The sequence below is a fragment of the Hyperolius riggenbachi genome, chromosome 1 (genome assembly GCF_040937935.1).
Source record: "Hyperolius riggenbachi isolate aHypRig1 chromosome 1, aHypRig1.pri, whole genome shotgun sequence".
Classification (NCBI taxonomy): domain Eukaryota; kingdom Metazoa; phylum Chordata; class Amphibia; order Anura; family Hyperoliidae; genus Hyperolius; species Hyperolius riggenbachi.
Window position 1 is genome coordinate 657,053,430 of NC_090646.1, and position 13,998 is coordinate 657,067,427.

At 48.5% G+C, this 13,998-nt stretch overlaps 1 protein-coding gene across 3 annotated transcripts in view; it reads left to right on the plus strand.

Moving 5' to 3' along the window:
- PIK3C3 (phosphatidylinositol 3-kinase catalytic subunit type 3) overlaps positions 1–13,998 on the plus strand; it is a 206,968-nt gene that overhangs the window by 30,558 nt on the left and 162,412 nt on the right. For all 3 annotated transcript variants that reach the window (XM_068252072.1, XM_068252086.1, XM_068252078.1), the window contains 2 exons: positions 3,398–3,484; positions 9,394–9,489. In XM_068252072.1, the coding sequence (XP_068108173.1) occupies positions 3,398–3,484; positions 9,394–9,489 (183 nt within the window). The remainder of the gene's footprint in view (positions 1–3,397; positions 3,485–9,393; positions 9,490–13,998) is intronic.

Below are 13,998 nucleotides of genomic sequence, written 5' to 3' on the forward strand. Positions count from 1 at the left end.
CCCCCCCCCCCTAGAGTAAAATGAGCCATAAATTACTTTTGTCTTATGTTGCAGTCACTCACAGTAGGTGGTAGAAGTCTGACAGAAGTGACAGGTTTTGGACTAGACAATCGCCTCATGGGGGATTCTCGGCAAGGCTTTTATTCTTTATAAAGATATTCCCTAAAAATTAAAAAAAAAAAAAAAAAAAATATGCTGGCCAGCTTCCCTGCTTGCTACAGGTAGTTGGACAGAGCAACTGCCATTCACTAAGTGCTTTTGAAAATAAATAAATCCCTGAGAATCCCCATGAAGTGATGGACTAGTCCAAAGTCTGTCGCTTCTGTCAGAGTTCTACTACCTACTGTAAGTGACAGCAACATAGGAGAAAAGTAATTTATGGCTCATTTTACTCTGGGGAAAAAAGTACTCCTTATTTATGTTTGCACGTACTGTATATTCTGGTGTATAAGACTACTTTTTTTTAACCCTTGAAAATCTTCTGAAAAGTCAGGTGTCGTCTTATGTCATTGATGCCGGGTGATACGCCCTATCCTGTTGCCGCCTCTCAGATCTCGCTGCTAGTATACAAGGGCGGGCCAGGCGGGTGAAAGAGGCGTGTTTTATGGGCACAGCGCAATCTATTCTTCCATACCGCTCTGTTAAATGGGTAGACAAGGAGAGCTGACCAATCCAACCAGTCAATAGCTTATATACTGTTACATACTGGGTACCACATACAGTACAGCACCAGCATCTGTTCATACATAGCACCAGTATATGTTTTAATTTTTTATTTGGTGTGTGTTGGAAGAGGGGTAGTCTTATACGGCGAGTATGTCCCAAACTCCATATTTTAAATGGAAAAGTTGGGGAGGAGTCCGGGGCCCCTGGCCATCGTGTGAACCAATCGTGTGTGTTTTTAAACGTTTTCTTTCAGCTCTAGGACATGGCGTACAGGTGAGCGGTTAGGGAGGGATGCCTGCACGGGGCGGTCCTGCTAGCGACGCAATCTTGCGATGGCGTCCAACTGAAGCCTCCCACCTGAATGCTAATGGCTGCTAGATGTGGTATGGCAGGTAAAGGGTGTATGACAGTGCATCCTGATTGGCTGACGAGCACCTGCTGACCACTTTTAAATGTAGCTGGATGCATGTACTGCTGTGTTCTATTGCTTGTGTGTGTTGAATTGAGTCGTCTTATAAGCCAGAATATACGGTATTTTAAATTTTTAAGAATTTTTTTACCCTAGTCTTCCTTTAACCTAACTGTAGGGATAGCAGTGGTTCCTGGATAGTTGGATTGCAGTTGGTATTTGCATGTAAGTGTGTGAAGGGTTAACTGATTTTGCGGTTTGATTAGCCCTTGGGTAAATCCATATTTGCCTTACTTCATGTGGACATTCAGCTTAAAAGTAAATTGCAGGTCTCCTCCTGGAAGACAGTTATAATTACCTCTGGTGTCTTGTCCCCTTGAAGCAGCAGGGTAGCCATATGATGCCAAGAAAAAAAACACATGTGTAGATAAATACTTGATCTACTTACATAACAGATGTATTGTACTGTCCACATTGTGAATTTTATATTGTAAAAGAGAATTCTGCTCGTTGCAGTCTCTTTACCACAGACTGAGGCCAAATCCTGATGTTATTTCCTCCCTTACTTTTTTTTTTTCTTCCTATTTCCAGTGTCATCTCTGGCTTGCTCTCTAAACACGTGTGAGCAAAGCATCAGGTTTTAGCTTGCAGCTTCACACTGAAGTGCCCTCAGGCAATCAGTGAGGAGCAGTGTTGAGAGGGGTGATGACAAGCTTCCCTCTTTCACTGTCTTCGGCGATGGCAGAGAATATAGCCCTGTGTTCTCCCCAGAAATTTTTTCCAGCGGGTGGGATGAAAAAGTAGCCAGGTGGGGCGAGATGAAAGAATGCAGGGCTCCACTTACAGCATAGGAGGAGGTGAGCTGATGACAGTCAGGTGCTCACTAAAACTAGCCGGGTGGAGCACCCAGCTAAAAGAGCCTATGGAGAACACTGCAGCCAGGCTGACTGAGATGAGATTTATTACAGCACCAACATTTCTGAATAGATTGGAGTGCTTGCAATGCAGGGTCAGGTTGCAGGCTGCATAATAAACACAGAGGAGGGGGTAAATGGAATTTGATTTTATGGCTGACAATCCCGCTTTAAGTGTCGTCCCGTTAGTCCCTGAAGTACATTGGCTCACAGTGTCAGGAGCCAATGAAATCTGCTCCTGCTGTCATAGCAACGGTAGGGCAAGTGAGCTTCAGCGATGGGTGAGCGGCAAGAGTGACGGGTCCATGCGCTGTGACGATGGTGAGCCCGTGGTTTTTGTTTTTTGTACCATAAGGCTCTGGTCGTAAGGGGCCAGTTACTGCTGGTACTTATGTGGTTAACCTAGCTGTAGGCATAGCAGGGGATCCTGAAAGGTTGGTTTGCAGTAAGTATTTGCATGGCATGCGAGCGTTTGCTTGCGAGTGTGTGTGACGGGTTTACTAATTCTGCGTACACTGATGGAAGTGGCTGGGAGAACAGATTCGGCAAGCTCGTGTAGAAAATGTTGGGAGGGTCCCAGTGCTGGATTGGTGAGGATGGGGAAGCCTATGGCTCCCCTCTACTGAAGTAAGTATCTTACTTGTGGTTTTCTGTTTTTTTCCCTCATGGGTACACTTAAATTCAGCTTGTAATGAGTGTAGTCAGAATTGACAGGAAGTGCGTTTGATGGCACAATTCCAAGCTACAAATTATTTTGCACACGATCTGGCATGATGAGCAGCCAGTTTTCCCACCACTAGCTGTCCCGCCTCAGCTGGTTTTCCCACCACTAGCTGTCCCGCCTCAGCTGGTTTTGCCACCACTAGCTGTCCCGCCTCAGCTGGTTTTGCCACCACTAGCTGTCCCGCCTCAGCTGGTTTTGCCACCACTAGCTGTCCCGCCTCAGCTGGTTTTGCCACCACTAGCTGTCCCGCCTCAGCTGGTTTTGCCACCACTAGCTGTCCCGCCTCAGCTGGTTTTGCCACCACTAGCTGTCCCGCCTCAGCTGGTTTTGCCACCACTAGCTGTCCCGCCTCAGCTGGTTTTGCCACCACTAGCTGTCCCGCCTCAGCTGGTTTTGCCACCACTAGCTGTCCCGCCTCAGCTGGTTTTGCCACCACTAGCTGTCCCGCCTCAGCTGGTTTTGCCACCACTAGCTGTCCCGCCTCAGCTGGTTTTGCCACCACTAGCTGTCCCGCCTCAGCTGGTTTTGCCACCACTAGCTGTCCCGCCTCAGCTGGTTTTGCCACCACTAGCTGTCCTGCCTCAGCTGGTTTTGCCACCACTAGCTGTCCCGCCAATGGCTGCCCGGCCCCAACAGTACTTCCCAACAACTGCTGCTCTAAACTCTTCCCGGTTTATCTTTCAGCTTACAAAGGCCCACCGGCAAGGTCACATGGTGAAGGTGGACTGGCTCGACCGACTGACGTTCAGAGAGATTGAGATGATCAATGAGGTAGGTGTCCGGGCTCTTCTCCTCCAGCCTCTTGCGGCCTTCTGCACCATCCTGCTAGTTGTTGAATATATAATGTGCAAACCATGAATCTATATACAGGGGCGTAACTGGTAGACCTAAAGGAATATTGGCCACACCTTTTTGTTCATTTATTTCTATTTGAGCTGGCTCCACGCCTGTCAACGAGGGCTACACAAGTTGTAGAACAAGCACCTTGAGTCTGTCCTCAGCCACCACTTTAGGTAGACCTTGTTCAATGTGAAGTGATGTCTTCAGTTACTTGCCACATTCATAAAGCTGCCGTATCCGGCTCTTCTGTTAATTAAGCTATGCTTTATTGGGTGTCTTTTATTAGGCTAGACATTTAAGAGCATTCTTATAAAATCTTTATTGTAGCTCTTTGATAATGAGCTGTACAATGCTGAATGTCGCAGGCTACATTTAGGGAAGGAAATGCTGAGGTGTTTCCAAAGTTCCACTTTTGAAGGTTGGAGACGTCTGCATTAAAGGGGAACGCAAGGAAGTGGTTAATTGCAGTCTTGTTTTCAAGGGAATCTGAAGTGAAAAGAAACTTATGATATAATGGTTTGTATGTGTAGTACAGGTAAGAAATAAAACATTAGCAGCACAGATATGAGTCATATTGTTTCCAGTACAGGAAGAGTTAAAGGGAAGGTCTGAGGAGCATAAAAATAAAAATCTACTTACCTGGAGCTTCCTCCAGCCCCTGGCAGCCGTCCGGTGTCCTCGCCACAGCTCCGATGGCTCCCAGTCCACTCTGGTGCAGATGCTGACCTCGCCAGGTCGCCATCTACTCCGCTTTAGTGTCCGGCTCACTGAGTCGCACTGACGTCATCCAGACTGTACTACCCAGGTGCAGAACTACTGTGCCTGCACAGTACAGTCCGGACTACGTGAGAACGCAAGTAGGCCTGTGGTATTAGACGGAAACCCGGGCCACCGGAGGGGAGCAGAGCTGTGGTGAGGTCACAGGATGGCTGCAAGGGGCTGGAGTAAGCCCCAGGTAAGTGGTTTTATTTTTATGCTTCTTGGACGTGTCCTTTAAGAAACTTCAGTTGTTATCAAGGCAAAAGAGCTTCTGTGAGCTCTGCCAGGTGGACAGCACTGTCTCTCCAGTACTGCAAACTCTTCACTGGTTGCCAGTAAAATGGAGAATCCATTTTAAGATCTGCCTGCTGACATTCAAGGCTCTACACCACATGGGACCCAAATACATAGCGGAACTATTGGAACTTTATGCCCCTCCGCTCTGCCAACAAGATGAAGCTGGTTATTCCCAGATTACACTTAACATTTGGTGCTCGGGCCTTTTCCTACGCAGCCCCTACTCTATGGAACTCCTTCCACAATCAGTACGAGAGGCTCCTTCTCTGGACAGCTTTAAAAAAAGACTAAAACTCACCTCTTTTCCCGAGCCTTTGAGACTGCATAATGCAGGGTTACAGCGCTTTGAGTCCCCAGGGAGAAAAGTGCTATAGAAATATTATTTTAAAGCGCTGATCTCAACTGTCTCTAGTTTATTTTTTTCTGCAGAGAAAAGTTCAAAGGGTCATTAGGCTGCTCTGTGAAATCCTTTAACATGCTGAGTGTGTTGTGGAAACTGCAATTAGAGAATGATGCAATGTTATAAAAAAAAAAAGCTACTGTATATACTCACATGTAAGCCGACCCCCCCCCAACTTTTTCCTGAAAAAACAGGAAAAAATGATTGACCCCCATATAAGCTGGGGGTAGGAAATGCTGGCCGCGTGACCCCCCCCTCCCCCCAGTGTGTCCCAGTATGGGTAGCATAGTGCCCCAGTATGGGTAGCATAGTGCCCCAGTATGGGTAGCATAGTGCCCCAGTATGGCTAGGTGGGTGGGTAGGTAGTTAGTGCCCCTCCCCCCCCCCCCCCCCGCGGCCGACGCTGCTACTACCTTAGGCGGCGCCGCTTCCTCTATCTCCGTCCTGCTCCGTTAACTAATTCACAGCAGCTCGCCCCTCGGCGGCTGCTGTGTGATGGAGGAAACCATAGAGAGCAGCTTCCTGTAGCGGTGATATGTATCGCCGTTACTATGGGAACGGCTCTCTATGGTTTCCTCCGTCATCACACAGCAGCCGCCAAGGGGCGCGCTCTGTGAATTAGTTACCGGAGCAGGACGGGGATAGAGGATGCAGAGCCGCCTAAGGTAATAGCAGCGTCGGCGTCGCCTAAGGTAATAGCAGCGGGGGGAGCGGGGAGGGGCACTACCCACCCACCTATCCATACTGGAACATAACTCACAAGCAAGCCAACCCCCTAACTTTTGGGGGGTGAAAAATTCGGCTTGCTTGCGAGTATATACCTGAAAATAACATGAGACTATTTTCTTTGTTACTAATGTTTTATTATCTGCAGGGCTGTGGAGTCAGAGTCTGAGTTGTGGAGTCGGGCAATTTTGGGTGCCTGGAGTCGGAGTCGGGGAAAAAATGCACCGACTCCGACTCCTAATGAATTTGTAACTGTAATTAAAATAGAAAATATGATAAAATGTTCTATTTCTCAGATAATAGTCATTAAAAATAACGTGTGTGTATATATACAGTAATAGCTGTGCTTAGTCCACAAAAATAAAATAAACCAATCAAAATTAGTTACTTGTGCTGCTTCAATAAAGCAGTCCCTGTATTTTTAAGGTCAGATATACATATCTGATTGTGACTGTATATATGATGTGTACACAGGAATCTCAGATATAGATATATATATATATATAATAACATCTATGCTGTAAGAATAAAGCCTGATGTGTAGCTGTGTCACTAATAGAGATGGTCAACGAGATGGGAATAATTCTGCATTGATGCTGATTTATGCAAATGTATGCACTCCCTTTGCTGATGAAATCAAATAATTTGATATGTTAAGATAAGGTTTGGTGACTACAAATTAAAGGGTAACTGAGACGGATGAAAAGTAAAGTTTTATACATACCTGGGGCTTTCTTCAGACTAATCAGTCCCTCGCTGTCATCCACCACCCGGATCTTCTGCTATGAGTCCTGGTAATTCAGCCAGTCAGCGCTGTCCGGCCGCATGCCGCTCCCACAGCCAGGAACATTCTGCACCTGCGCAATAGTGCTACAGAGGTGTAGTATGCTCCTGGCGGCGGAGTGTGTGCATGCGCACTACGCCCGACTGGCTCAAGTACCTAGACTCATAGCAGAAGATCCAGGTGGTGGAGGAGGACAATGAGGGACTGATTATCCTGAAGACGGCTGGAGGAAGCCCCAGGTATGTATAAAACTTTAATTTCATCTGTCTCAGGTTTACTTTGTTACACAGTAGTACTATACTTTACATATGTACTCCCCACAGAGCTGCAGGGAATCCACTGAGAATGCTGTGCACATTGAACACAGAGGTGTTGTCTGTTTACAATCTCCTCATTCCCCTGCAGAGTACCTGCACATCATTCTTACATGTACCCACACTTACATTGCCTAGGGCCTGATAGATGTTCTTTGTTCCGGTTTGTACCTTTTACAAGTACTCTTACCAAGGACTAGTTTTAGTCTAAAGGGAATAAATATAGTAGTCTACATATCCTTCTCACTTCAGTTGTCTTGTAAAATTCCTAAGCGTTGGCAGTTAAGAGACGAATTTCATGTTACATACTATTAATCAACAAAATTGTAATATGCAAATTAGAGGAGTCGGAGTCGAGGAGTCGGAGTCGGTGGAATCCTAAACTGAGGAGTCGGAGTCGGTAGATTTTTGGACCGACTCCACAGCCCTGATTATCTGTATTACACAACCAATTTATTATCATGAGTTTTGTTTTTTCTTTTTAGCTTCAGTGTCACCTTAAAGGACACATTAACTAAGGGATATGGAGGCTGTCCTTTCTATTTCATTTGAAATACCAGTTGGCTGGCTGTCCTGCTGGTCTCCTTGGCTGCAGTAGTTTCTTAATCACATGCCTGAAACAAGCATGCAGCTAATCCAGTCAGACTTCAATCAGAGAATCTGATTTGCATGCTTGTTCGGGGTCTATGGCTAAAAGTATTAGAGGATGAGGATCACCAGGGCAGCCAGGCAATCTGCATTGTTTAAAAGTAAATATGGCAGCCTCCATAACCATCTCACTTCAAGTGTCTTTTTAAGCTTCATACATATGCTAGATGGCTTGCGGTCGGAGTCGCATCTGCCAAGAATGTAGGATGTGTGTATGGTGGCCCTGATCCTCCCAAATGCAAAGAGATTCCGGAGCCCGTTCCATCTCACCCCTCCCACTCATCGTACGCCGGATCTCATAGCTTCTCCTCACTCTGTGGCACTATGGCAACAGAATGCACTGCTAGTCTGTAGGTTAGCGATGGGTCTCTACCCCCCCATATGTAGTTTTGCTTATAGCACCTCCATTGGGTTCAAAAGATGTTCGCTTAAAGGGATCCTGTAGGGGGGTCGGGGGAAAAAGAGTTGAACTTACCCAGGGCTTCTAATGGTCCCCCGCAGACATCCTGTGTTGGTGCAGCCACTCCCCAATGCTCCGGCCCCGCCTCCGGTTCACTTCTGGAATTTCAGACTTTAAAGTCTGAAAACCACTGCGCCTGCACGGCCGTGTCCTCACACTGACATCACCAGGAGTGTATAGCACAAGCCCAGTATGGTCTGTGCCTGCGCATTACACTTCTGGTGACATCAGCGGGAGCGAGGACACGGCAACGCAGGCGCAGTGGTTTTCAGACTTTAAAGTCTGAAATTCCAGAAGTGAACCGGAGGCGGGGCCGGAGCATCGGTGAGTGGCTGCGCGGGCACAGGATGTCTGCGGGGGACCATTACAAGCCCCAGGTAAGTTCAACTCCTTTTTCCCCTGACCCCCCTACAGTATTCCTTTAAGCCCAGCTAAACCCAAAATTGAAAGACAAAATGTCAAGGCAATGGTGTTAGAAGTTATTTTTGCCCTCATGGAAGTCCTTTCCTGCTGCTCCCTTCATGGGCAGGGAGGGGAAGGAGCACAGATCATGTAATAAGCAGTCAACTATACATCTGCTTCAGCCATTAAAGGGATTCAAGCTTATTATTATTATTATTATTATTATTATTATTATTATTAATCTTTTGTCCTGGTTTCTAATAGCTTAGGAGCTGCATTCTGCACCCCCCCTTCCCCATTTCTCCCCTTCCGCCTGCGCTTATTTATCCAGGGGAAGGAGTGAAGGTAGTCAGTGTGACTTCTCTAAACTGTTCCAAGTACAGTGGTCTCCCCCACGCTGATGACAGCTTGTTTGCGCATTGCTACAGTTAATTATATAGCCGTCCTTATCTGCCCTGTCTTTCTGCAGTCGGCAGGCCATGGATGTAGAGCAATAAGCGGTTTTGTGGAATTTTTTATTTGTTTTAAGTAATGAGCCGCATTTGGCATACATTTTGTAATGTGCTTCTGAGATGCCCTGGGGGCTAATGATGCTGCTTGGTCCACTGTAAGATGGTCATACATCTGTGTAACTGCCATCAGATCCCTCAAATCTCATCAGAGAAGGGTCTGTGGCCTGCCCACACACTGTAGACAGATTTCCAATAGATTTCGGCATGAAATCTATTGTCAATCATCCTAGCACTGCTGCCCCATTCCCCCCCCCCCCCCCCCCCCCCCCAAAGTGTATGTCCAACCCCACCTCACCCATGCTTGCCTTTCATGCGGGCTTGAGTCCTCGTCACCTCTTGTGTACCACGTGACACCAGTGACTGATATTGCTTAAAAGGAAATAAATATGGCAGGCAGCCTCCATATCCCTCTCGTTACAGTTGTCCTTTAAGTGTTCCTTTCTCTATTTTTGCCATTTTCCCAGTGCAAAATAGCAGAGATGGCAGGGCTGGCTACGTTGGCTTCAGTGTAAAGTAACCTGTTCTTTGTGTCCTACAGAGCGAGAAGCGCAGCTCCAACTTCATGTACCTGATGGTGGAATTCCCCTGCGTAAAGAGCAACGACATCGAGTACTCCATCGTTTACTACGAAAAGGTAACGTCTTCTCTTCCCCGCATCTATCGGAGTGTACTGCATCCTCTGTCACACAACTCTGTCCACCCCGATCCTCGCATCTATCGGAAGCACATCCTCTGTTACTGTGTCACACAGCTCTGTCCATGCCTGGTCCCTGCATATGTATGAGCGCACTGCATCCTCTGTATCCCTGTGCCTCACCACTCTATCCAGGCATTTATCGAAGCGCTTTGCATCCTCTGTGACTTTGTCAGACCAGTCTGTACAATTTGCCATTGTCAATCAAATGACCCAAACAGTCTGCAACTGAATACACAAACATGGCTAACACAGTAAAAATCCAAGAAGTACTGACAAACTAACCTGTATGAGTCAAATCAACAAGGAATCGGCCTCACAGTGAAGGACTTCAGTAACCTGTTAGATACCATGGTAGAACTAGATGGCTTCAAGTAGACCAACCTCAAGAGACCCACCAATATACAATCCCCAAAAAAATGGTTTGACCGTGAAAGTGAGGCGCTATGTATTTAAGGGCATCCTCTAACCAAAAGCACAGACACCCCAACAACCTGGACCTACGTACCCTCAGACAGGGCATAAAAGAGCCACATATACCACAAACTCCCACAGTTGGCACACCTCCTCCAGGACAACTTATTCTGGGAGACCTGGAACTATATTGGCTCAAAACACAAGGAAAGCCCTCCTTATCCAAAATGGTCATATTTGGCTCCTTTCTTCAGAAATCTCTACAAAGACATCTCATCAAGATTTTCCAAGTTACCCCCCCACCCCCCACCGATCATGGTGCAGCAAATAAGAGCGAGAATAAAGCTGATAAAATGTAAGGAGGGCAGCGGTACCAACGGCATCCTGCCAAAGATCCACAGAACATTTGTATCGCATGAGTCTCCTGGTGGACTCAGAGCTCCAAAGCTGCAGCTGCTAGGCCACACTCTATAGGTAGTAGCAGTGTTTGGGAGTCATGTTCAAGGACTCCTTACTGAATAGGTGCTGGATAACTAAGCAGGAACAGCCAAGATTGGAACACTGGTCTCCTGTGTCAAGAGGCAGAGCCCTTAACCATTACACTATCCAGCCACTAATGAGATTATCAAATACAGCCCCCGAGACATACATGAGGAACTCACAAGACTATTCAACCTTATCCTGAGTGCGGGCTCCTTTCCCCAGGCCTGGAGCGATGGCCTCATAACACCCATTTACAAGAATGTGGACAGATATGATCCAGAAAACCAGAGGATTCTGTGTCAGGTGCACACTGGGGAAACTGTTTAATGCTGGGAATACACGGTACGTTTTTTGCTAAGAATCGTTCCCATAGATGCCTTCGATGATAACATTCTGACATGTCCGATGTTCCGCTCTATTCTTTTCCGCTCGATTTCTCATAGAAGTGAATGTAAAAAGGATAAGAAAAACGAATGGAAGATAAGAGAATCGAGCAGAAAATAGATCTCGCACCGAATCGACCGTGCTAAACGTAACGTGTATTCCCAGCATAACAGCATTAATAAAAGGATCCTCATCCTCACACAGCAGGATGTCCTCAGCAAAAGCCAAGCCGGGGTGATGCCAAACCACCGACATCTACACATTGCACAGCCTCAGACCCATGCCCACAGCTCACACTGCAAATACACCACACCACCGACCACATCTACACATTGCACAGCCTCAGACCCATGCCCACAGCTCACACTGCAAATACACCACACCACCGACCACATCTACACCTTGCACAGCCTCAGACCCATGCCCACAGCTCACACGGCAAATACACCACACCACTGACCACATCTACACATTGCACAGCCCCATGCCCACAGCTCACACGGCAAATACACCACACCACCGACCACATCTACACATTGCACAGCCTCAGACCCATGCCCACAGCTCACACGGCAAATACACCACACCACCGACCACATCTACACCTTGCACAGCCTCAGACCCATGCCCACAGCTCACACGGCAAATACACCACACCACCGACCACATCTACACATTGCACAGCCTCAGACCCATGCCCACAGCTCACACGGCAAATACACCACACCACTGACCACATCTACACATTGCACAGCCTCAGACCCATGCCCACAGCTCACACGGCAAATACACCACACCACCGACCACATCTACACATTGCACAGCCTCAGACCCATGCCCACAGCTTACACGGCAAATACACCACACCACCGACCACATCTACACATTGCACAGCCTCAGACCCATGCCCACAGCTTACACGGCAAATACACCACACCACCGACCACATCTACATCTTGCACAGCCTCAGACCCATGCCCACAGCTTACACGGCAAATACACCACACCACCGACCACATCTACGCATTGCACAGCCTCAGACCCATGCCCACAGCTTACACTGCAAATACACCACACCACCGACTACATCTACGCATTGCACAGCCTCAGCCCCATGCCCACAGCTCACACGGCAAATACACCACACCACCGACCACATCTACACCTTGCACAGCCTCAGACCCATGCCCACAGCTCACACGGCAAATACACCGCACCACCGACCACATCTACACATTGCACAGCCTCAGACCCATGCCCACAGCTCACACGGCAAATACACCACACCACCGACCACATCTACATCTACATCTTGCACAGCCTCGGACCCATGTCCACAGCTTACACGGCAAATACACCACACCACCGACCACATCTACATCTTGCACAGCCTCAGACCCATGCCCACAGCTCACACGGCAAATACACCACACCACCAACCACATCTACACATTGCACAGCCTCAGACCCATGCCCACAGCTTACACGGCAAATACACCACACCACCGACCACATCTACGCATTGCACAGCCTCAGACCCATGCCCACAGCTTACACTGCAAATACACCACACCACCGACCACATCTACGCATTGCACAGCCTCAGACCCATGCCCACAGCTCACACGGCAAATACCCCGCACCACCGACCACATCTACATCTTGCACAGCCTCAGACCCATGCCCACAGCTTACACGGCAAATACACCACACCACCGACCACATCTACACATTGCACAGCCTCAGACCCATGCCCACAGCGCACACGGAAAATACACCACACCACCGACCACATCTACATCTTGCACAGCCTCAGACCCATGCCCACAGCTCACACGGCAAATACACCACACCACCGACCACATCTACACATTGCACAGCCTCAGACCCATGCCCACAGCTTACACGGCAAATACACCACACCACCGACCACATCTACATCTTGCACAGCCTCAGACCCATGCCCACAGCTTACACTGCAAATGCACCACACCACTGACCACATCTACGCATTGCACAGCCTCAGCCCCATGGCCACAGCTTACACGGCAAATACACCACACCACCGACCACATCTACATCTTGCACAGCCTCAGACCCATGCCCACAGCTCACACGGCAAATACACCACACCACCGACCACATCTACGCGTTGCACAGCCTCAGACCCATGCCCACAGCTTACACGGCAAATACACCACACCACCGATCACATCTACATCTACATCTTGCACAGCCTCAGACCCATGCCCACAGCTTACACGGCAAATACACCACACCACCGACCACATCTACATCTTGCACAGCCTCAGACCCATGCCCACAGCTTACACGGCAAATACACCACACCACCGACCACATCTACATCTTGCACAGCCTCAGACCCATGCCCACAGCTCACACGGCAAATACACCACACCACCGACCACATCTACATCTTGCACAGCCTCAGACCCATGCCCACAGCTTACACTGCAAATAAACCACACCACCGACCACATCTACGCATTGCACAGCCTCAGACCCATGCCCACAGCTCACACGGCAAATAAACCACACCACCGACCACATCTACACATTGCACAGCCTCAGACCCATGCCCACAGCTCACACGGCAAATACACCACACCACCGACCACATCTACATCTTGCACAGCCTCAGACCCATGCCCACAGCTTACACGGCAAATACACCACACCACCGACCACATCTACATCTTGCACAGCCTCAGACCCATGCCCACAGCTTACACTGCAAATAAACCACACCACCGACCACATCTACACATTGCACAGCCTCAGACCCATGCCCACAGCTTACACGGCAAATACACCACACCACCGACCACATCTACATCTTGCACAGCCTCAGACCCATGCCCACAGCTTACACTGCAAATAAACCACACCACCGACCACATCTACATCTACACATTGCACAGCCTCAGACCCATGCCCACAGCTCACACGGCAAATACACCACACCACCGACCACATCTACATCTACACATTGCACAGCCTCAGACCCATGCCCACAGCTCACACTGCACATACACCACACCACCGACCACATCTACATCTACATCTTGCACAGCCTCGGACCCATGTCCACAGCTTACACGGCAAATACACCACACCACCGACCACATCTACATCTTGCACAGCCTC